At 39.1% G+C, this 24,959-nt stretch overlaps 1 protein-coding gene across 4 annotated transcripts in view; it reads left to right on the top strand.

The window, feature by feature from the left end:
* The first annotated feature begins 6 nt into the window (after positions 1-6).
* The window catches only part of KLHL7 (kelch like family member 7), a 44,385-nt gene continuing 19,432 nt past the window's right edge, over positions 7-24,959 (top strand). Inside the window, exons 1-8 of one of the 4 annotated variants that reach the window (XM_015558182.1) lie at positions 109-197; positions 9,367-9,550; positions 12,259-12,361; positions 13,951-14,044; positions 14,360-14,484; positions 18,194-18,369; positions 20,241-20,415; positions 23,603-23,745. In XM_015558182.1, the coding sequence (XP_015413668.1) occupies positions 12,283-12,361; positions 13,951-14,044; positions 14,360-14,484; positions 18,194-18,369; positions 20,241-20,415; positions 23,603-23,745 (792 nt within the window). In that variant the 5' untranslated portion in view covers positions 109-197; positions 9,367-9,550; positions 12,259-12,282. Of the gene's footprint in view, positions 198-711; positions 844-7,201; positions 7,224-9,366; positions 9,551-12,258; positions 12,362-13,950; positions 14,045-14,359; positions 14,485-18,193; positions 18,370-20,240; positions 20,416-23,602; positions 23,746-24,959 lie in introns of those variants that run through there. The other 3 variants (XM_015558183.1, XM_006779024.2, XM_006779025.2) reach the window with 3 other exon arrangements.

Raw genomic sequence — 24,959 nt, 5'->3', positions numbered from 1 at the left:
CAGCAGCCCCCGCGCGCCCGGAGCTGCCACCCCTCGGCCGGCCCGGCGAGCCCGGGCGTGCACCGAGCTGACGGAGGATGGCCACCTCCGTGGTGGAGAAAAGCTGCAAGAAGAAGACGGAGAAGAAGCTTGCTGCTCGAGAAGAAGCGAAATTGTTGGCGGGCTTCATGGGTGTCATGAATAACATGCGGAAACAGGTACAGCCTGTGTGGGAGTGGCGGACGGCGGGGCGGGGGAGGGGGATGGCGGGGTCCGGACTCTGACCCCTTGCTGCCTGGGCCGCAATGCGCGCGCCCTGTGGACCCAGACCCTCTTCTTCCCCCGTCCTCGCCCTTCCTCCCATTTCCACGCCAGCCAGCTGCTGTTAGGAGAGGGTCGCTTTCAGTGCCTCCTCGTCTATCGATGCCCAGACTCCCAGGTCAGATCCTGGGAGCCTCCCCGGGCTGGCATTCGGCGCCGGTGTCGGTGGTGTGGCGGCTCTGCCCTAGGCATGGCCTTGGGAGGCGAGGAGCCACCCCTCCACCGGCGAGCTGTAAGCGCGGTGTCAGGTGTCAGGAGATCGGGTGCGAAGGAGCCCAATGGCACAGTCCAGCCGGAAGCCCCCGCAGCGGGGAGAGGAGCATGGCCGGGCCTGAAATCTAGCTCCTCTCGCATAAGCATCCCCGCCCCCTTCCGAGGTTGCGGCCCCCTCCCGTGCATGTTAATTTCGAGCAGAGACAGCCTTCGATCGACGCCGTGCCGCTGCCTTTGGAAGGCCCCGTGCGCCTCTGCTGCGCGGACGGGCTCTTTGTTCTGTCTGGGGTAGGAGGCGCCTTCGTGCAGGGCTTCACGCGTCGGCGAAAGGTGGGTATGAAAAGAACCGATTTTAATACGCCAGCGGATGTCGGCTAGAGTTTTGTGTGTGTTAATTCCATAACATCTTATACCAATAGAGCATTAAAAAAATCACTTGGTTACTTTTTTGATTCTGTAAACTTGATAGAAAATAGGAGTCTAAGGAGACTTGTAAGCATGTTTCGGTTTTGTGACCCTGGCCCAGTTTTTCAAGAGGACAAAAGCAGGTTGTCGGAGTACCTGCCAGACCTGGTTTGCTTATCTAGGGTTCTGATGGGAATGGGGATGACTGTAGAGGAATTTAAGATCCTTATGAAGATATTTAGCTTTGACTTCTTTAAGGGAATTCTGGCCGATGGGATGTTGTCTTTGTTCATCCGCTCCTGGCTCGCGTGGCGCCTGAATGCAGGCGATCCTCGGTGGGAATGCCTTTCAATCTTTTCCTAACCTTTGTGCTGAAAGAGCTGTGAAATACCTGAATTCAGTATTTTGTGTAACTTACTTTATGTATCTATTTGTATGTAGCCATTCATGTTGCTTTCTCTCATTGTGACCACACCACCATTTTTATGTATAACAGCACCACTGACTTCAAATTTCTGGTGCATTTAACTACGGTAGTTGGTCAAGGTCCACCAGAGCTCACATTTGTTTTCAGCAACCTTCCCACTCCTTCAGATAATGCATTTTCTTCCGAGGACTGTAGCATGATAAAGCATTGCCTCATTTCTTGCAGAGACAACGTGCCCGTAGGTTACAGTGTCACATGTTTACTAGAGGAGAGGGGATTGCCTGAGACTGTGTAATTTAGTTCCTTAGGTTTTAAAATGGATTTATATCCATTGGGTAGACTTAGCTTTGGCTATATTAACATCTGTTTACTTACTGTCAAAATAGAAATACAGTAACTGAAAGTCAGGATTCTGTACTGAGTAGGAAGGGAAAATGGATGCTGGGGGACATTTCTTCTAGGGTGGTTAACTGACCTTAATCTGCTGGATCTTTTTTTTTGTCAATGGCTTTGCCTGTAAGTCCAGCAGTTCTCCAATAGTACTTTTCCCAACTTCATGGAATCCTGCCTCTTTTGCATCTAAGATGTGTAGGTTCATTTTGCAGTTGATTTACATTGCACTTGTGTTGTTCTGTTTAACATCATAACACTAGAGAGACTCACCAAGAATGACTGACAAGGGCAGTTGATAGGAATTGGCAGGATTAGAAGCTGGTTTGGCCAGAGAAGGAATGTTTGAGTGAGGACCGATTTTATATGTGTCTTTGTTCTTTCATGAATGTTTTTGTGTAATGACTATTTTTGCTTACCCTTATGACCTCAGTACTTTGGGAATCAGGATAATGAGTACCTGACTGACAAGGATTCCTCTATGAAACATTTCTGTAAGAAGTTGAGAACACTGCAATTAGAAAACCTGAATTCCAATCCCTGGGCTACCATTAATTAGTTTTATTATTTTTAGATAATTTGATTTAGGTCATGTCATCTCTCTGTAACATAGTAGCCAGTCTTATACATAGTGATGAAAGGGGGTTCTGCAGAACCAGCAGCTTAAGCTTTTTTTTTTTCAACTTCTTATGGAGCCTTTTCCTCCATCACCCTTTCAGTCATTTCCGGCCTTTTGTTTTTAAGTGCATTTTCCAATGAAGTAGAGGATTCATGTAAAAGGATACAAATCATAAAGTGCAGCTCAATGAATTGTTACCAAGTGACCCCACCACCACCACCAAGAAACATAACATGACTAATACACCATAGGTCCCTCCTTATGCCCTTCTCAGTCACTATCCCTCAAAGGTAACTATTATTCTTCTATCACCATAGATTTTTCTTTTACTTTTTTCGAACTTATATAAATGGAATCATAAATACTCTTGTCTTAGTTTCTTAAAGACTATGTTTGTGATTTTTATCTATGCTGTTATATATACTAGTAGCTCTAGTTCATCCTCATTCTATATATTATTCCATTGTATAAAAACACAGTTTATCCATCCTATCGTTATGGATATCTGGGTCATTTTCAGTTTGGGACTGTTGAGAAGAGCACTACTTTGAACATTTTTGTACATGTCTTTTGATGTGCACATGTATGCATTTCTGTTGGGAAATACCTAAGAATGGAGTTGTTGAGTTATAGATTATGCTGCATAAAGTTTTCTAGATACTGTCATAGTTTTCAACATTTTGCCAGTTCACATTTCTGCCAGCTGTATGTGAGAGAGGCTTTTGCTCTACATCCTTGTCAATACTTAGTATTCTCAGTCTTTATAATATTAGCAATTCTAGTGGGTTATAGTGGCATCTTATTTAATTAGGTTGCACACCTTTTCATTTCATTTCTTTTCCTAAATTTTTGTTTATATTAATTTTCTTACCTGATGGCACTAGTAAAAGGCACTACAAGCAGGACTGAGTCATAGTCACTACTGCACATATCCAGTTGTTTCTATTGTGTCAATGAAGTCCAGGAGACCTTAACATTGACGGGTACGTTTTGAGACCTTCCTGGGTACCACTATAGTTTTCTCATGTTAAATGAACTAAAGCATACCTGGAATTTAAAAGCTTATGTAAGCTCTATTGAAAGTGATAGGAGAGAACCACAAGGCTGATTTGAGCATTGGATGCTGGGTAGTCATCTAGGCTCACTAACTAAAATGGCTCAACTTCTGTACACTCACCTCTCCAAGACTGTAAATTACTGCATATCAATAACCTTAGGGTCTCTTATGAAACACTTCTTGAGCACTTATTTTCTACCAGCCATTCTGCAGTGTTTTACATGCTTTGTCATATTTTATTCTCATAACAACTGCCATCTGCAACAGATACCTATTCTGCAAAAACAACTTGTTGCAAGGATACAGGAGCCCTAACCGGTTTGGCTCAATGGATAGAGCATCGGCCTGCGGACTGAAAGGTCCCAGGTTCGATTCCGGTCGGGGGCATGCGCCTTGGTTGCGGGCACATCCCCAGGGGGAGGTGTGCAGGAGGCGGCTGATCGATGTTAGTCTCCCATCGATATTCCTAACTCTCTATCCCTCTCCCTTCCTCTCTGTAAAAAATCAATAAAATATATATATTTTTAAAAAGTATACAGGAGCTTACAGCATTGACCACAGCTGGGAGACAAGCAGGTGTGGCAGATAAGCAGGAACCAGGGATTCTCTGGTAGCAAGGCTGCAAAACCCTGGAGTCGAGGTTACTGTGAGGAACAGCCTAAACCACTTGCTATTGCTGCCATTAGGTGGTTTTCCCTCCATCCATCATTCACTCAAGGTTCAGAATCCTGGAGGTAGTTGTCTAATTGGCTGGCCTTCTATCGTTTGCCAGATTTGGGCTCTACTGTGAATAGAAAAAAAATATCTGACTTTCTGCTTTCATAATGAGAGGCAGATTCTGAGAATTGCCCTTTCCAAGATAGTTCATAATGAGGAATTTTCTGGAAAATGGAGCTTGGGGTTCTAGTAGGCAGGAGAAATTGGTTGCTAACCAGGATCTACAAGTGTCCACTGTGGTCTACACCTTAGGTTGTCCAATACAAACATGTGTGCCCCTATTCTCATTGCTATCATTAAAAAACAAAGTCGCCAATCAAATTTTTTCACTTAACCATTTCTAACTCCAAGTTCAAGATCACTTAGTGATATTCATTTATTCTATCATCATTTCAAGATCCTAAAGTCTAAGTATTAATAGATGTTTTGGTATGATTCTGGATGGAAAAGAAGATAGAAAACTAGTTAAAACTTACCCTATATCAGTGATGGCGAACCTTTTGAGCTCAGCGTGTCAGCATTTTGAAAAACCCTAACTTAACTCTGGTGCCGTGTCACATATAGACATTTTTTGATATTTGCAACCATAGTAAAACAAAGACTTATATTTTTGATATTTATTTTATATATTTAAATGCCATTTAACAAAGAAAAATCAACCAAAAAAATGAGTTTGCGTGTCATAAGTTCACCATCACTGTCCTATATAATAAAAGCGTAATATGCTAAGTGTCTGGTCATCCAGTTGGCCGTTCAGTCAAAGAGTAATATGCTAATGATATGCTAAGGCCACTCAACTGCTTACTATGATGTGTACTCACCATTAGGGGGCAGACAGTCAACTGGTCAACCCGTCACTATGATGTGCACTGACCACCAGGGGGAAGATGTTCTGACCGGTAGGTGAGCTTGCTGCTGGGGTCAGGCCAATCAGGACTGAGTGAGACAGGCCAGACATGCCCTGGAGCCCTCCCACGGCCCTCCCTGGTCTCGATCGAAGGTGCATGCTTTGCTTTAATAAATTGGCTTCCACAACGCAGTCAAGGTCTCTCCTATCAATTCATTTATATGAGAAGACAAGGACGGGGTTGGGGACAGCCTCGCCCACTGGCTCCAGGGCTGTCTTGTCTCGAAGAGCCAGTTTCAGTCCAATCCCATAGGCCAGGCCAAGGGACTCCACTGGTGCACGAATTCATGCACTGGGCCTCTAGTATAAATATAAGAACAGGATGGAAATGAAAGTAGAAGCCACATTCATTGTTTATTATTATTTATTCATTAATATTTTTATTATTTATTATTATATTTATGACTTCTTTCACTATCTGTTCCTATTCTTTGTCTTTAGCCAGCTCCTCATGGTTGGTTATCCAATGAGGTGACCTAATCCTTTAGTCCTAGGTATCTTAAGCCTTTGGTCTTGCCTGTATATACAATTACTTCAGTCTTTTACTAACATTTACCACTAGGTTTGGCGGACCAGTGTTGGGTCTGGGATTCGATGTTACTTAAAGGCTGATTAGTTATCCTGTTGCCGTTTAATGGATGTTGGCAGAAGACATGAGACTCTGGTGTCAGAGACCACAGACTTGATTACTCACAACACAGCATTGTGTCAGTTCCCCTTGTCCTACGAGTATTGTGAGGGAAACATGTTGGGGGCCCAATGGGTGGACACTGAGCTAAGAAATCTACCATTTTTATAGCAAGCAATAGCAAGCCTGCTCTTTATCCTGGAGGGGAGGCATTATCTCATCCCTTAGTGTTGTTTTGACTCGCTGTCAAAACAACCCTGAGAAATGGTGGCCGGGTAAAAAATGGCAGGACCTTCCATTCTTGTTATGTCCAGGAAGATACATAGGAACTGATAGAGTACTGTGTCTCCTGACAACCACAAGGTACCCAAGGGGATCCCCTGAGTTCCAGCCATCTTCTGCCCCATGGATGGCTAGAGTCCGGCACCTAGCTAAATGTAATAACTTTTATTCTTTTTACCCAGTGGCACGAGGAGCCCAATATGACAAGGTCGCAGTCTTAACTTGCAGTTCTGTAAAAATATTGTTGTATCATTTGGTTGAATCATTCATTTTAGGGTTCCTAAATTTCTAGACTTACAGAATCCATCCCCAGAAAGACATTACTAAGATCAAAATTAGGAACTCTTCCATCCCTTGGTTGCCAGGCTAGTTCTGACTACAGAGAAACCAGTCTGTCTATATAAATCATATACAATCAGATCATTTGAAAGTGGATTCTGCTGCTTAAGGAAAAAAGTTTGGCCCCTACACCAAAAGGGTTGAAGGTTCGATTCCCAATCAGGTTGTGTAAGGGAGGCAACCAATTAATATTTTTCTCCCTCCCTCCCTCTCTCTCATTCCCTCCTCATTCCTTCCCTCTCCCTTTCTCCTTCTCTCCCTTCTTCCTCCCCTCCTTCCTCTTTTACATCCCTCTCCTTCCCAATCCCTCTCCTTCCCTTTCTCTCTCAAATCAATAAAACATATCCTTGGATGAGGATTAAAAAAAAAACACTGATAAGGCTTTTTTTCTCTGAAAAGGAGAACGTAGTGTTTCTGTCTGTCTGTCTGTGTCTATAGCTGTCTATGTGTGGTATTGGGAACAGAGGGCAAAAGAACTGCAACATGGAAGGGAAGAACATTTCTAACGTTCACCTCACCCAAAGGAAAGGAAATGAGGTCTCAAGCTTATGTCTGTCTTCCTAATTTTGGTGTGTGTGTGTGTGTGTGTGAGAGAGAGAGAGAGAGAGAGAGAGAGAGAGAGAGAGAGAGAGAGAGAGAGAGAGAGAGAGAGAGAGAGAGAGAGAGAGAGAGAGAGAGAGAGAGAGAGAGAGAGAGAGAGAGAGAGAGAGAGGGAGAGGGAGAGAGAGAGAGATCTCGATTCTAATCTAATTAAGTTAGAGCTTAAGACACTGCTGTCTTATTAATGATGCCCACCTACTTCTAGTTAAGCAGGACCGTAAGCTGTGTCTTATGGTAGACTCTATAAACTGGATTGGGGTCCAGCCATCTTTTTTTTTCTTTTTCCTTGCAGGACATAAAAATAATCTAGACCAAAATTTAGATTATTGGTTTGCAGAGGTGAGTAAAAAGACCTATATATATGGGCTTCTTAAGAAAAGCCTAATTTTCCAACTTTGTTTTATTAGAGAAGCACTGCATATTGGGGGATTACCTGACTACCTGTCAATAGTATGATCTCTTGTATCTCATTTCGACATTGGTCCTTACATAAACTTCCTGCATTGGTAGGATTCGGACACCAAAGTCCCAGAAGTTAGCTGGATCTAGTAGCTACAAGTTCTTATTTCCAAGTTTACTTTGTCTTTTAGGGTATCTATTTTCTTACTGGCACAGAGAGTGCTTTGTTCTATCTTCAATGCTGACGAAGCATCCTCTATCAGTAACTGTTCTTTTGTGTGTCCTCTGAAGACTAGTTTAGGAACTCATTTAAATTTTTACTCCAGAAAGCTTTGAAATGGATAGATATCAATTAAGTTCACTTCCATTTCCCATCTCAATTTTTTCTCAATATGTCATTCATAGTGTTCCAGAGAGTCTGCAGTGAACTACATGACTTAAAGCATTGCATCTAATTCCAACTAGCAACATAAAATCCCCCAAATTTGATTCCTATGAGCCCTCTTATTAAATTCCCACAACTGTGATCACCTATAAATTAAAATGATAGCAATTGAATTGCAAATGTCTGCTCTCCCTGGTTTCTTATACTGCTCAGTCTCAGCAATAAGGCATAAGCCTAAGTGTTTGGGTATCAGGATAGCTTCCTCAGCAGCTGCAGGGTAGGCTGCCTTCCACTGGAATAGATTTCATATAATACCTCTAAAGCTGAATTTCCCAATTTCAAGATAGTGGGTGCCACATGCCACTTGCATGTCAAAGGGACCCTAGAACTCTTAAGATTAGCACAGCATCCTCCCCATCTCCACAAACCTGAAGAGATCCAAGCAAATCTCCTCTATCTCTATAACAAATAGTGCAAAGGTTGACATTATTATACAATCCTAACCCACATTATTGTTCCCAGCCAAAAAGAGAACAGAAACTTCCATTTCTGAAGAGGGTTTTTCAAAAACATAAAATCTTGGCTTTTGTGGTTGAGAGGTTGCCAGTTTATCAGCTGTCTCTAATTGATGGACTCTAAGACTAAACTCACTGGGAGGACTCACTTATCAAAAAGGCTAATAGGGACACTATGTTTACCATATAGAGAAGGAATTTCATCTATGCGTAATAATGTTTCATAAGACACATTGTTTTCCTTAGACAAAATTTTAGACACTTGCCAATAAGATGTACTTGGCTGCTGGGTCTCCTAAAGTTTCCTCTTTTCCCCTGTTCACTTGGGGGCAGAATTATGGAAGAAGAATGAGCCTGGAGGCCTGGCTCCATGTGACCACTACCATACTCTTGCCCATCCTATAGTCACTCTTCCACAAGTAACAGTTCAAGAAAAGGACTGAAACTTCCTTCCCAGGGCTTACCTTCCCCAGAGGAAGCGGGAGTACATTAAGAGCCAGAAATCTGATGTTTCCATAAAAGTGTAACAGTTATCCCAATACCATTTTTCAATGATCTGATCTCTCACTACATTTTTTGAATTTTTACTTTATTTTTTAGAGCAGTTTTAGTTTTACAGAAAAATTGAGCAGAAAGTGCAGTTTCCATTTACCCCTTCGCCCTCACCCCCACAGTTCCCCCTATTATTAACATCTTGCATTCGTGTAATACATTTGTTACAACTGATGAGCCAATATTGTGGCATTATTAAGAACCAAAGTTTACATTAGGGTTCACTCTTTCTGTTGTACATTCTATGAGTTTTGATAAATGTATCATGACATGTATCAACTGTTACAGCAGTATACAAAATAGTTTTACTGCCCTAAACTTTGTCTGTGCTCCACCCTCTCACCACATTTTTGAAATGGTATCTTTATCATATATCAAATTTCCACTTGTTTCAAACTTGAATGAGAATGCCTTTCCTGTTTCACCATTAAATGTGATGTTTGCTATGGAGTTCTGATATTTGACCTTTAGTATACATCGTTTTCTTTATGAAAGTCTCAGGAAGTGAATTTTATTCAACAGTCTTTTCCATCTATTGAAGTTTTTCTACAAGAAGTTTTTCTCTTTTAACCTGTCAATATGATGAATTGCATTAATAGAATTACTTTTTGAACCCTCCTTGCATTCCTAGAACAATATTTGACTAATACCCTGCTGAGTTCAGTTTGCAAATACTTGACATATCTGTAAGGCAGTCTCTAAAGGAAGAAAAAAGTGCAAAGAAAATGTGACCAAAATAGCAACTGGCAGTTAAAGAAAAAAGAAGACAGCAAGAAAGCAAAATAAATAGCATAAAAGAAGATGGCATTTGTAAGGTAAAACATAAGTTATCAGTAATAAATATGAAGAATTAAACACTACTAAAAATATTCTTAGATGGTGAGAACTTCCAACTAAGTCACATAAAAATCTGTGCTGTTTATAAGAGACTATTCAAAAACTGAAAATAATACAAAGATATAACTAATATGAGGGACATAAATAGAGAAATCTCAAGAGTTATTTTTCTTGTTTTATCCAGTGAACATGTATTGTTCAACAGGTACTTTTTGTTTCTCTTCATTCACCTAGGACTTGTTACCTCTCACATTCTCCAATTTACCCGAGTCTCTTTCTCTTCCCATTTCCTATCTGTGGTTACACCTCTTCCCCAGTTGACTGATAGCAGGAGGGAACTCTCTCTAGGTCAGCCCCATCTCTTGTTGAAACCTATTGATCTACTGTAGTACAGTCAAGTAAATGTACCATTTGGATAAAAAAGATTCCTCCCCTTTCACCCCCCCCCCCATACACACAACATTAATATCCAGCCAAAGATTAATTTTAGGTTAAGACTAAATTACTCTACAATCCCTCTGATTTCCCTAATGTCCTCCAGTGCCTATTAAATCACTCCACTAAAACTCCTATTGCTGAGAATGCCTTGGAAAGGTTTTTGGCTACATTTCTGTTTAGCTCTCTCTGCACTTTCTGGAACTTTTCATCAGCAGCTATAGATCCCTCCCCTATCTTATTTGCTTGCTATCCTGTCAATATTCTTTCCTCCTTCCTTTTCTTCCCTGCTTCCTTTCTTTTTCTCTTAAGTAACTTGATCAGCTTGTTTTGGTGGTAACCAAATCATTAGTTTGGTTTTTGGTACCTGAGTATTGTTGGGTTTGTTTGGTGTGGTTTGTAGCAAAATTACCTGAGAGTTATGCCTACTCTGAACCTCCTCCCCAAATAAAAGGAAATCACATTTTTAAAATTCAAGACATTATTGGAATAACAATAGCTTTAACTTTAAGAAATCTACATATAATTTCTAAGCAGTACTATAGCCTTATAAAAAATCTTCAAATAAGCCATAAAAGGGAAATTATGTTCATCCTTTAGCCAACTGTTTAGGGCCCATTTCCTTTCTCAATCTAAGCATTACCGTCTTACTTGGATTTTTATTCCTGAAGTAATAAAATAGGAAATAGCAGTGATTTATCTATCAGAAACTAGATTAATAGTTATAGCAAAATACTTTAAAATGCAAAATGCCATATCCTCAGCTATTTCTATGAGTGAAAGATTTTTTTTTTACTCTGAAAATACTATTTTCCTCATTTTCCCAGTTCCTAAGAGTGTTTAACATATCCCAGGCTGTAAATTTTCTCTGAGCCTTACTTATAAATTAGATATTTAATTTCAGTAAGAAGTTGAAATTTTATTTTACAGAAAGGACTTTTTTTTCCTTGAAATTCATCTCTAATGGTTCTAATAAACCTTACTTTTTTCTTTAATTTTCAATTTTTCCAACATTTGTAGTACTTAATTTAAATCTGCCTTCCTTCAGCAACCTAGTGTGACGACTGTTTTGGCTTTGGTCAGAAATCACAATTTAAAAGTGACTGATATCCAGCTCCTATCAGAAGTACATTTGAGAGAAGTGTTGTTTACGGAAAGAGTGCTGCATGGACATTTGGTTCATCCACTCTGTATTCTGAGTTGTTTCTGTTTCAATTTACATCTATGAAGGCTACCGTCTTGGGAAATGCAGTGTGTACTCTCGATTTTATCAAGGATAGATCATTTTTAAAAGCAGATTGTTATGTTTGAAAATCATACATTTACACAATGGAATACTATTCTGTAAAAACAAAGAAAGTTGTTTTTGTTTTTTAACGAGGCATTGCATTTCTTTTTTTCTTTTTGTTTTTTGTTAATCCTCACCTGAGGATATTTTTCCATTGATTTTTTTAGGGAGAGTGGAAGAGAGAGGGAAACAGAGAGAAACATCGATTGGTTGCCTCCTGCGAGCCCTGACCAGGGCCCTGGCCCGAGGGGAGCCTGTAACCAAGGCATGTGTCCCCAACTGGAACCGAACCCGGGACCCTCTGGTCCCCCGGCCAGTGCTCTATTCACCGAGCCAAACCAGCCAGGACAAAACAAAGAAAGTTTTAAACCTTTGCAACAGAATGGATGGACTTGGAGAACATTATGTAAGTGAAATAAGTCAGTCAGAAAAAGACAAGTACCATATGATTTCATTCATATGTGGAATTTAATGAACAAACTGAACTACCAAGCAAAATAGAGCAGACCCATAGATAAAGAGCAAGCAGACAGCTCTGTTGGAGGGTTGGGGAGTAAGTTCATAGGGATTAAGCCAGAAAGAAAAACCATTAAGGACATTGTCATTATGTCATTTACTGTCCCCATAATATCTCACTGTGATAAATAGCTTAGAATTTGCCTCAGGGAAAAAAAAATTGTCTTCCTTAAAAAATTAGTAGACTACTTCTTTGCTGATTATAAAGATTTCCTAACTGTTGGGAAGCTCAGTGCCTGATTTTGGTACAGAAGACTCCTGACAGCACTCTGTAAGTCCTTCCTAAATAGGTCGTATTATAAACAAATTCTGTACTGGAAAAATAAACAAATTTAAATAGGAAATAGAGATAAAGCATTTGACAAGCACCTGTTTAATATGTTTGCTAAACCAGAACCTTAAACAATGAGCCCCTTTTGATTTTATTTCCTTCTCTCTCTTGATTAGAAAACATTGTGTGACGTGATCCTTATGGTCCAGGAAAGAAAAATACCTGCTCATCGTGTTGTCCTTGCAGCAGCCAGTCACTTTTTTAACTTGATGTTCACAAGTAAGTATCTTAAGGTCAAACGTATTATTTATTCTATGAGAATGAGATGGGTCTAAATGAAAACAGGCCATTTTTTCCTGGTTTATAAAGAAGTTAAGATCATAGAACAGTGAAGAGATTGAAAAGTGGTCATGGTTATGATTAATCAAAGGAATCATGTCATTTCATTCGCCCTAAAAGCCCCAGGTCTCTATTTATAGGGATACAGCTTCTACTTAAATACCTACAGTTTTCTTCTTAACCTCTGGTGGAAAGGCAAAGGAACAGATAAACCTTATGACATTTTATCCAGCAAGTTAAATTAAGTAAAAATGAAATATTGCATACTAGTGGCCTGGTGCACGGATTCCTGCACATTGAAAGGAAATTAATTAGAAGAAATATTTTAATATTGCTATTCGCCCTTTCTCTATAATGGAAGTGTCAACCAAATTCACAGTCAACAATGATAGATTGAAACACATGTGTGTGATTGGCACCAGTGAAAGCTTTATATGTATCACACATGTGCGAGTCAACTTAGCCTTTTACATATATAGAATAAACTTGCTTAATTAGACCTACTTTGTGATGTAGCTAAACTTTTTCTAATGAAAAGAAAATAGGATTCCACTGAATCTCCTATATGTCTACCCCAGGACTTCTGTGAGGATCAAATGAGATGAGGCATGGGAAAACACTTCACAGACATTTGGTTAAAGTGTAAATGTTTCCACCTGGCTATAAAGCAAGTTGGGTTCCTGCGCTGAAAAAACTGCAAGGAGGCTAGTTGCTAGGGAGAGGAAGCCGGGCGTTGCTACGTGACATCATTACCCAGTACCCACAGTGACCGTTTCTGGGCTGGCCATGGGGTCTCACAGTGTTGGCTGCAATTTGGTGGGCTGTCATTCCAGGGTGGTGGCGGGGCCTGTGTCCTACTTGGGGGAAGCCGAGTATTGCTTTGTCGGCACCAGGTCCACACTGCCGTTTCTCTGTAAATGGTCTGTGCGTGTCATAGCGACCTGTTGGACAGGTGGAAGGACACTTAGCATATTAGCCTTTTATATAAATAGATAATACTAGAAAGAATCCTAGAGTTGGAGTTGAGAATTGGGTCCAAGTCCTTGTATCTCTATTGAGTACTGTTTCATGAGCCTCATCAAGTTATGAAATGTATCTACCTGCCAGGATTTTGGGGAAGAGGAGAGCTTTGCTAGTTGTAGCTGACTGTATATAATGGTCATTTTTCTCATAGGTTTGTTTTAGCAACATCAGAGGCATTTTGCTCATAGCAATTTAAAAGAGTGCTACTAAATTATTTTAGAAGTTGGGAAAATACTAAGTCCAGTTTTATTTCTCTCTGTTCACTTGCCCCTCCCCCCCTTTTTTAAGAAGTGCACTAATTCACTGATTACTTAGATAATTTTAATTTAAGGCATATCTCAAGTGTGGAGAATTAATTTGCTTTTATTATAGGAATGTTGGGCTTTCTGGAGTATTTTCCAGAGAAGTCCTTGTCCTTTTATTCCTCTCCATGTTTACATGGCCTGGAATAGCTGTTTCCTCTGTGGTAGTACTCATGCCATTTGTGTTTCTCTTCTTCATTTTAGCTAACATGCTTGAATCAAAGTCCTTTGAAGTAGAACTCAAAGATGCTGAACCTGACATTATTGAACAACTTGTGGAATTTGCTTATACTGCTAGGTAAGTTAAGGAGGACTATTTCTGTAGTGGAGGGATAAGGTTGGGATCTAACATGGCAAAGCATTGTAGCAAATCAGTGTGTTCCAGATTCTTCAGAATGAAAAACTTCAAGGATATGGCCCCGGTGGGGAGGTTGGGTGGGGGGAGGGGGTTGTGTTGACAGGAGGGGGAAGTTGAGTATCCTCTGCCATACTAATTCAAGGACTAAAAGTTTAATTTTTTGCTTAATTTCAGGGGCTAGTGGGATGCAGTCTACAGTAGCATTATTTAAATAAAAAACGTAGGAAATTAATATTCACTTTAACTTATTTGCAGAATTTCTGTGAATAGCAACAACGTTCAGTCTTTATTAGATGCAGCAAACCAGTACCAAATTGAACCTGTGAAGAAAATGTGTGTTGATTTTTTGAAAGAACAAGTTGATGCTTCAAACTGTCTTGGTAAGAAATCAGATTCCTATTTAAACACACACACACACACACACCATTAATGTGTATTTTAGTAAAAAAACAACAACTGTATGCCCATTTAATCTTAAAGACACTAGAAATTTTTCTAGTAATACCTTTTAAGAAGAGCTTAGGGAAGTACATATTAACTTGGGCAGCAATGAGCTCATCAAATACTGTATCAGTATTTTCCAAACTATACAATAGCTTTATTAATGATTTTTTGTTTATCTAGAAAGGAGTAAGGATTGCATCTGGTGGTGGTGTGTGATATATAATAACGTAAACATGAATGTTTACCTGTGTTGAAGCCCTTATGATTACTGTGATCTGTCACAGATAAGGAAACTAAGTGTATGTAACTTGCAGAGGTCATATAGCTGATATGTGGAGGAGCTGGGGTTGGAACTCAAGCAATCTTATCCTTCACTGCTACATGGTGCTGCCTCTCCACAGTCAGATCTGCTAACTGTTGTATACTAGAAGCCTTAAAAATCCTAGACTGTACAGTAAGGTACTAATTAAGGGGCTGCTGTAGCACTCCATTTTAAAGCCACTAATAAAGTAGTTTGTATTTGATACCAGGAGAAACAGAGAAAGTTGATCAGAGTTTTCCAGTGTGTGGTGTGGTATGCTTCCACTGTGAGATCATGCTCAGCAGCACATGAAAGAACATCCAGATCCTTGTAATTCCATTTTCCTACTCTTGCTGTGATTCAGAGTAGAAGAGGATCAGGGTAGGAGTCTAGGAAAGAAAGTGAAATCAAGGACAATAGAGAGAGAGGCCTGGGAATCCAGCCGATGCTGAGATTTGTGACCCATGGGAGAAGATGAGGGGTGCTGATGACAAGAAACCAAAGGCTGGGGCAGAGGGCTCCTGGAGATGCACAAGAAGTTCAGCAAGCCTCCTCTGTTCCCCCTTTCCTAGCTCCCTCCTCCTGCTCCATCTGGCACCCCTTCCCCTCACTGTGAGTGCAGAGATAAAGATCATAGAAGAGGAAGCCGAATAAATTTTAGGGAAAAATCAAAGCCAGGCAAAGGCGATAGGAATAAGATTGTTTCTGGTATCCAGAAAAGGAACTGAACCAAATGGGACAGGAGGGGAAATAGCTGTGCAGGTGAATATACTAATGGAATTCTTTTTTGAAGGTAGCCATTGGTTTACATAGTGAAAATACCCTATCTTAGGAATAAAAGACCAGCCTTCAACCCCAATAGAGACACTCTGGGATGAGCCCTTTTATCTCGTGGTCCATAATTTGTGGCTCCATATATCAATGAGATTTATATTCCTGAGATTTATTCCCTTATATAAGTAAATTTGCTCAAAATGTATTATAAAAAAAGGATTTTAAATAGGATTTGGAAGATGATGGCTTAAGTGTGTTTCCCTAACTCTCTAAATTTCATTCTGGGGTGATTCATCTATAATATAGGGAGTGGATGTGGCAGTACAAAGCATAGTGTGGAACCTGAAGCAAGTTAGTGCTGACCACATCTTAAGCTTTGGACTTCTGAGGAGACCATTTAGGAGTTTGACCTCTGGGTGTCAACGTTGATTACAAAGCTGGGAGGAAGGGCAGCCTGAAAATCTGGCTAAGCCTGAAGCAAAGACGGTGGCCCAGCCAGATGAGCCAAGTGCAGCTACTGAGTACCCCAGCGAAGTGCTTCAGCCTGTTTTCTTTTTAGCCCTGAGCACAGCTCCCCCTGAGAGCTGATTGGAGAAGTCCCATCTTATTTTTCACCAATTTCTGCTACCCAGAAGATCCCAACAGTCTGACTTCTATGAGTGCTAAAGGAATCCGTGACAGCTGATGGAATTAGGCAAAGGGCATATGTACAAAGTTAAAAGAAAACCAGTAGTTTGAGGGGCAGGTACTCAAGATAAACAGCCAAAATGAATGGCTTCTATACCATTTAACATAAGAAATGGAAGAGAACTTAAAATAGAAAGGATCCATGAAATTCTATCGAATTTAAAAAATAGAATGGAATACCTAAAAAATAAATAAGTAAATTCAAACAGAAAATTGCCTCATGATACAAAAGAAAAATGCAAAGAATCAGAAACAATTATTGAAAAGATAAATGACAAGAAAAGAAGATATACGGACACTAATTTGAAGTAGGAATTTCAGAAGGAACAGGTGGAGAAAAAGCAATAACTTAATGAGAGCCTGAGTACAGAATCCCAATGTTTTCTGGATTTTATCAGTTTTCTTGTTCATGCCTAATTTGAGCTTTTTTCAAATCTGTCTTAAACCTTAAGATTACTTTTCAGCTCTAGCTGGCTTTGCTCAGTGGATAGAGCATTGTCCTGCAGACTGAAGGGTTCCAGGTTTAATTCCAGTCAAGGGCACATGCCCTGGTTGTGGGCTCCATCCCCAGTAGGGGGCGTGCAGGAGGCAGCCAATTGATGATTCTCTCTCATTGATGTTTCTATTTCTCTCTCCTCCCTTCCTCTCTGAAATCAATGAAAATATATTTAAGGAAAAAAAGATTACTTTTTAGAGAAACAACTACTTTTCACATTCATATTTTATTGATCTGTATGGTATTTAAATAGATTGCATAATTGCAACACATTCAACTATCAAAAACTAGTCGATAAACAAATACTGGTTCTTAGTGAAAATGCCATCTCCTTGATGGGGGCATAAGTGTACAGATACGTCCGACTGCTCAACATGAAAATCTGTCATGCATGGCATCAGTCAGTACATTTATAATGTGACAGGTTTATTAGCAGGCATCAGTTATTAGAACTTTTAGGATATAAATAATAAAGCTTCAAAGCTCATTATCTGAAGACAACATGAAGTTGAAACATGGAAAATCACGATAATGAACTGAAAAAATTTATATCATGACTTTGAAGGGAGATCACATACAATAACCAAAGGTTTTACTTAGGAGAGAGATTGGCAAACTTCTTCTGAAAAGGGAGAGATAGTATGTGGCCCTTCTCACTCCTCCTTGTCCTCCTCCTTCTCCCGCTTCCTTCCCTTCCCCTCTTTGTTCCTTCCCCTCCCCCTCCTTCTTCCCTGGGGGAGAATATATATATATATATATACAACTCTTCAAAAATATTAAAAAATATCCTTAGCTGCTGACTCTACAGTGGAATGTGGCTAAATATAGCCAATCGACAGTAAGGATTTTGCAGATTCCTGATAATGTAACATTATAAGTCAATTAATAATATCTCTCCCAAACAGAAATTAAATTGCTAGGAAAAGGCTGAATGGAAAATATAGGGTTTCTATGAATAAAATTGTATAATTACATTAATAATCAAAAATATGAATAAATGAGATATGTCATGTTCCTACGTGGAAGTCTTCCAGATTGCCGAGTTGTCACTGGCCCCAAAGTAATTTAAAAATTAAGTTTAATCCTGGTTAAAATCATACCAGGATTTTTTAAAGTAGAATGTGATAAGCTTATTTTAAAATTAATATACAAGAGAAAATGTTTAACCTAGCCAAGAAAAGCTTGAAAAAATGTTGAAGGGGGCTTGTCCTTCAAAATATCAAAATCAGTCATACATAAAATGGCATAAAAATAGACAAATCAATGGAAGAAAAAGTAACCCAGGTTTATGAAATTCATGAAGGCTTCTTGGAGTCACATTTTATCTTCAATGTAGGTTTAGGCTTTTTTAAAGGTGAATTTCTATTCATTTTCTTTCTGTGTTTAGGTATAAGTGTGCTAGCAGAGTGTCTAGACTGTCCAGAATTGAAAGCAACTGCAGATGACTTTATTCATCAACATTTTACTGAAGTTTACAAAACTGATGAATTTCTACAACTTGATGTCAAGCGAGTTACACATCTCCTCAACCAAGACACTTTGACTGTGAGAGCAGAGGATCAGGTGACTAAACTGCCTTCTCACATTTTTCTTAGTAAATGTCTGTATTAAATCTCATGCTTCATGTTGTGATACATGACAAGAAAAAGAATCAATTAGAAAAGAATGTGTTTTACATATAGAATATCCCAAAGTTTGTTTCATAGGAAAAGTTAGGCCACTTGATAGAGACAAAGCTATTGAGTCCCCGGTAGGCAGAACAATGCCACCCCCAAGAATGTCTGTATTAGTGATGGCGAACCTTTTGAGCTCGGCATGTCAGCATTTTGAAAAACCCTAACTTAGCTCTGGTGCCGTGTCACATAGATAAATTTTTTGATATTTGCAACCATAGTAAAACAAAGACTTACATTTTTGATATTTATTTTATATATTTAAATGCCAGTTAACAAAGAAAAATCAACCAAAAAAATGAGTTCATGTGTCACCTCTGACACACGTGTCATAGGTTCGCCATAACTGGTCTATATCCTAATCCTTGGAATCTATGAATAGGTTACCTTACATGGTAAATGGGACTTTAGAAATGTGGTTAAGTTAAGGGTCTTGAGATGAGATTATCCTGGTGGGCTCCATCTATAATAATACAAGTGTAATATGCAAATCGACCCAACGGCCAAACAGCGCAACGACCATCCAGACGACCTTCCGGATGAAGCCAGGGCTACAAGGGCTGGGCCCCTTGCACGAATTTCGTGCATTGGGCCTCTAGTGTAATAATAAGCATCCTTAAATGTGGAAAAGGAAAACAGAAGAGTCAGTGTCAGAGTAATGCAATGTGAAAAAGACTTAGCTGGCCATTGCTGACTTTGGAGATGGGAGGAAGAGGCTGCAAGCCAAGAAATGTAAGTGGTTGCCAGGTGCTGGCAAAGACAGGGAAATGCTTTCTCCTGGATAAAGCATTGGATAAAAACTAAAGAAATTGTTTAAAAGTACGAAGTTCAGTTAATAATTATGTATCAATGTTGGTTCATTAGTTGTAATAAGAGTATCATACTAATGTAACATTTCAACAACTGGGTGCAGGATAATTGGGAACTCTGAACTACCTTTGTAACTTTTCTGTAGTCTAAAACTACTCCAAAAGAAAACGTTTATTTAAAAAAATAGACCAATTCCCATAAAAAATGAACTCATAGGGAGATTAGAGCTTAGGCCTTGTTAATACCAACCCAAAATTAACAACTTTATCTAGCTCAATGTTTAGATGGTAGATGTGTATGTATATGAAATAATGTTTGCTTTCAGTGTGTTTAAACTGTGATTTGTTAATCAAGTTATATTAATTAAACTTGGATTTATTTGGAACAGTTAAATGAGCCACAGTATTGTTTTAGAAAATTATTCTTATATAAAAATCTTATAATTTATTTTTTTAAATATAAATTTTGTATATGATAAAGTTTTTGGAAAGTAGATAAGTCTATCATTTCACAATTCAAGCATATTAGATTAAATAAAATCATAGGTGACTTTCACATCTGTTGAGGTGGAAGGCCTCTTAGGAAATTAACCTGTTTTCCTGTTACCAAATGAACATATATTGATTTTTTTCAATAGAAATATGCATCATATCTCCTTCCAAAAAGGGAATGTAATTTGTTTTGAAAACCCATAAATTCAACATTCTCCCTGTCACTACATTATGTAGTAGTAATTCTGAAAAACATGTTACCTAAAAGAATCACTAGAGCAGTGTGTAAACTGTTCTAAAATATAGGCTTTGTTTTGTTTGGGTATGAAAGCAAATATTTGAGTAAAATATTGGGAATAGTGGTTATGAGATTCTTCCCCTTCGATGTGAGAGTAAATCTAGGTAACTGGAAATGTTCTTGCCATCTAAGAACTTTGCTAAGCTGTTTTCCCCCCCTTAGGTTTATGATGCTGCAGTCAGGTGGTTGAAATACGATGAACCTAATCGCCAGCCATTTATGGTTGATATCCTTGCTAAAGTCAGGTTTCCTCTTATATCGAAGAATTTCTTAAGTAAAACAGTACAAGCCGAACCACTTATTCAAGACAATCCTGAATGCCTTAAGATGGTGATAAGTAAGTTGCTTTAATATCCATTTATAACCTTATCATGTAACCAGTTTTTTATGGACTTTAAAGACCATTTAGAATGAATCAGACTCAGTATCCAGGGAGAAACATTCAAGATTTAGCTCTTTCAGATAATTAATCCTTTGAAGTTGCAGCTGTCTACCTGGATGGGAACTTAGCCCCAGTCCTTATTTTATAGGGACTCGTATGATAGAAGGTAAAAAATATATACATATTACTTATGCTTTGTCTCCTTTTTGTGTACAGTAGTTTTCATGCGCTTTGTTTCTAGTGTTTCCTTTATTTTATTTAGCCAAATAGTGATCACGTTTTCTTTCTTAAACACCTTTGTTTTGTTCGTGGGATTTTTTTATAGCCTGGAGCTAATAATTGCAACATTTTTCCATTTACTTAGTTTTTCATGACTTGCAGGCTAAGTCCCAGCCCCTCTGTAAAATGCCACTTGATGAAATTATCGGAATAATTAAACAATCTTTTGCTTTTATTTTACTTCATGGAGCCTGCCTCTGTCTATTCCAATATGGACTGTTTACTCTCCAGGCCTAAGCCACAATTTTTGTCCTTGGGCTTCCCTTCTGAGCAATGCTGGGATGTCCTCTCACTCCTCTCCTGTGTTGTTAGATCTGCTGTCTTCCTGGACCCCAGGTCTTCCCCGTCCTTAATTCTCTCTATTTAATCTAATGTATCCCCAGAGGTTCCTGAGAAAGAATATGCAGTCAGTAAATACTTAGAATCTTGACAAATCCCATATCTTTATTTACCATAAAATTGGGGAATAGTTCACCTGGTTTAGAATTATCTTGAAAATCATGTTTAGTTAGAATTTTGAAGGCATTGTCCCATCATTTACTAGTTTCCAGTATTACTTTTGAGAAATCTGATGCCAATCTGAGCCTTTATTTTTTTTAATCCCTGATATTTTGAAATGTCACAATAATGTATCTTAGTGTGCATCCTTTTTTTCCCTTTTAAGTTATGTTGGGTATTCTCTGTCTTGTCAGCCACAGATTTTTCAGTTTTCTGTTATTGGTAGTATGATTCTTTAGCAATTGAGTATCTCTTCTTATCTATCTTTGCCTTCTTGTTCTCTCTTCTGGTAGATTGCTTTAACTTTTCTTTCAGTACTTTTATTTCCACTATCTTTAATTTCTGTGAACTTTTATTCTCTAATTTGTTATTTCATGTCTGTGATATCTTATTCTAAAGTAGGATTATACTGCCTTTAATTTTTCTTATCTTGTCTGTATTGCCTTTGAATTTTTTTCATGTTCTTGTTGTTCTTGGAAGCTTTTCTTAATTGATTAGTTTCCTAGTGAATCATATTTGTAAGAGTGAGCTATTTTAAAACTGATAGGATAAGTTAGTATATTTGAGTGGGGTTCTCAGTTCTTTTTTTTTAAATACATATTTTTATTGGTTTCAGAGAGGAAGGGAGAGGGAGAAAGAGTTAGAAACATCAACGATGAGAGAGAATCATTGATTGGCTGCCTCCTGCACACCACTTGCTGGGGATTGAGCCCACAACCTGGACATGTGCCCTGACCAGGAATCGACTGTGACCTGGTTCATAAGTCAATGCTCAACCACTGAGCACACTGGCCAGGTGGCTTCTTAATTCTTGGACAAACTGTAGGGTAATCAGTATAGCCGGATAATTTTTTAATTGGGGATCTCCTAATGTCAATATCTGTAGATATTTTCTCAGGTAGCTGGATACAACATTATAATTTGACATCTATGTACATTTGTCATATAGTGTTTTTGTTTGTTTGTTTTGTGTTTGAGAATACTGTTTGGTTTTTGGAGACCAAATACTGCTGTTTGTTAGTTCTGTTTACTTATTTTGGGTGGCTTAAATCCTTGTGTTCTGTAATTTTACATTATGAGTTTATATTTGATTGATCTTAATTGCCAGAAATATTGGGAGGCCAGGGTAGAATTCCTGCAGATTTTCCCTGTTCTCCTCAAGAGGAGAATAGTATTTGCTTCTGCCAAGTACCCTGAGTACAATAATCCAGGACTGCTTGGAATTTTTCTTGGCTTATGGTTTCTTCGACTTACAGGTAGGTAAATTCAAACCTCAAACCTTCAGGAGAGCAGGGCTGTCATCATAAATTCTCAAAGGAGGATACCTTACCTCCACTTGGAGCTAATATTGAAACAAGCAAATGACTATTTTACCCTTCGCCCTCAGGCAGATTTTTTTTTTTTTTTTTAGTCTCTCTTTTCATTAAAAGTAGAACCAGACCCTCACAGGAATAACTCCCAAAGGAATAAGCCTAAGGGGAGCAAGAAGTTCCTCGGGGAAAGGGGCTGGAGTGCTTGTCCCAAGCCCTGTCCTTGGAGAGGAAAAGCCTATCAATGAAGGAGCCACAGTTCATGCTTTCTTCAGGGGTCAGCACAAACAACATTGATTCGTTGCCTCCTGTAGTGCCCCAACCAGGGATGGAACCCGCAATCTTTTTGGTGCACAGGGTAGCACTACAATTAACTGAGCCACCAGGCCAGGGCTTGTTTTTGTTTTTGTTTTTTATGTATGTATGTATGTATGTATTTATCTAACTATTTGTTTATTATATTTGTAATGATTTCAGAAAGGAAGGGAGAGAGAAACATCAATGATGAGAGAGAATCATTGGCTGCCTTCTACAGGCCCCCTACTGGGGATCAAGCAGCATGTATCCTCACCCCTCAACCACTGAGCCATGCAGGCTGGGCCGGCTAGGGCTTTAATCTATATTTTAAGGGGTGAATATCAACAATGCTTGGGCTCTACCACCAGAGATTTTTATTTAATTAGTCTGTGGTATGGCCCTCGCTTGCTTTCATAGATTTCCTGGGTGGTTTCTAATGTATGTTTAAGATGGAGAACTGCTGGGTTAGGATATCTGAATTTCAATAATTATTATTTTGGCAGCTATTGCTTGAAGAGCCAGATAATCCACTGGTATGTAGTAGTGGGTGGGGCAATCAGCATAATGGTAACTGCTGAGAATAATAAATTGGTTAGGACTCAGATCCTTACACATTTCTCCTGTCTCTTCCCCCTCATAGAGGGCTGATAGAAAAACAGTTTCACAAATAAAAGCACTATTATGTTTGGGTAGATTTTCCCCCCCAAAGCATTAAAGTTCTTGAAGTTCTTAAAGAGTTGCCATGTATTTTTCTACAGGCGGAATGAGGTATCATCTCCTGTCTCCAGAGGATCGAGAAGAGCTGGTAGATGGCACAAGGCCCAGAAGAAAGAAACATGACTACCGCATAGCCCTATTCGGAGGCTCTCAACCACAGTCTTGTAGATATTTTAATCCAAAGGTAACTAATTTTTCCTTTTCTTTCGGAAAGTTTTGAGCAAGTAGACACTCACCTACTCCCAGTAGTGATAACTCATGCCTGTAGAGATGTTACTGTTTATGGTGTTCCTTCACACACCTTATGAGAAACAGAGTTCTCATCTTCTTTTTATAAATTGGGAAACTGAGGCTTAGTCAGATTTCAAATGCTTCCGTAATTGCTCTGGAGTGCGGCACAGTGACCACTATCAAAGGAAATGGAGCACCAGTTCTCTTATCTTACCTCATTTTGTTAGCAACTCCTTGCTTTTGTTACAACTCCTTGTCTTCCTTATGTGCCATTTCCAATGAATATCTGCATCTGGAGTACATGTAATTTCTTTGTTTTTGTTCAGTAGTTATGTTTAATATAAAATAATACATAGTCATTTTAGAAAATTTGGCAAACCTAGAGAAACATAAGAGAAAAGAGAACATTACCTTTAATGGAACCATCTGGAATTGATCACCAATTTTAATGTATTTTCCAGTACATGTTGTGCCAGTTGGGCCAGCAGAGCCTGAGTCACAGGTGTAGGGACACAGTTTTAAAAAATAGATCATTAATTATAGCCTTACTAGAGTCCACTCAAACATTTCTACCCCTTGTGTCTTAGACCTGGGTTTTTGTCTGTAGGAGAGATAAAACAGTATTTTGCTGATACTATGATACAGTATTTGTTGGGACACAGCAGATGCCAGTCCTAAAAGATAGCATCCCATCCTTGCAAGTCTATAATTGGTATTGAGTCTAAGCACATAAGGGTCTCTTTCATCGTTTTGTAGGCCTATTTTTGGTTGATGATAGATACTTGAAGAGTCCAGAACATCCTGTTGACATCAGGATACTTATCTGATCTTTCTCACTGAAGCGGGTGCTTGGAGGCATTGTGTGTAATACTGTAGTGGTGATGTACAAGGCATTTATCAAAACACATGGTGGCGGTGTTAAGAGTGCAAAAGACCACAAAGGCCAATCCAAATCCAGAGTAAGTATCAGTTCCAGTAAGGGCAGTGCATTGTCCCTTCAACAATGGAAAGGTCCCAGTATAGTTAGCCTGGTATTAAGTAACTAACTGGTTCCCTCAAGGTATGTTAACAAATCAAGGGCTTACTGTTGGCCAGTATTATTGACAAGAATAGATCCTGACCAGTAGAGCAGTAGAGGACAGTCACATGGGGCGGGGGGGAGTGGTG

The sequence above is a fragment of the Myotis davidii genome, unplaced genomic scaffold, assembly GCF_000327345.1.
Source record: "Myotis davidii unplaced genomic scaffold, ASM32734v1 scaffold168, whole genome shotgun sequence".
NCBI lineage: Eukaryota > Metazoa > Chordata > Mammalia > Chiroptera > Vespertilionidae > Myotis > Myotis davidii.
Note: the sequence above shows the minus strand (reverse complement) of the source record. Positions and strands in the feature narration are given on the sequence as shown.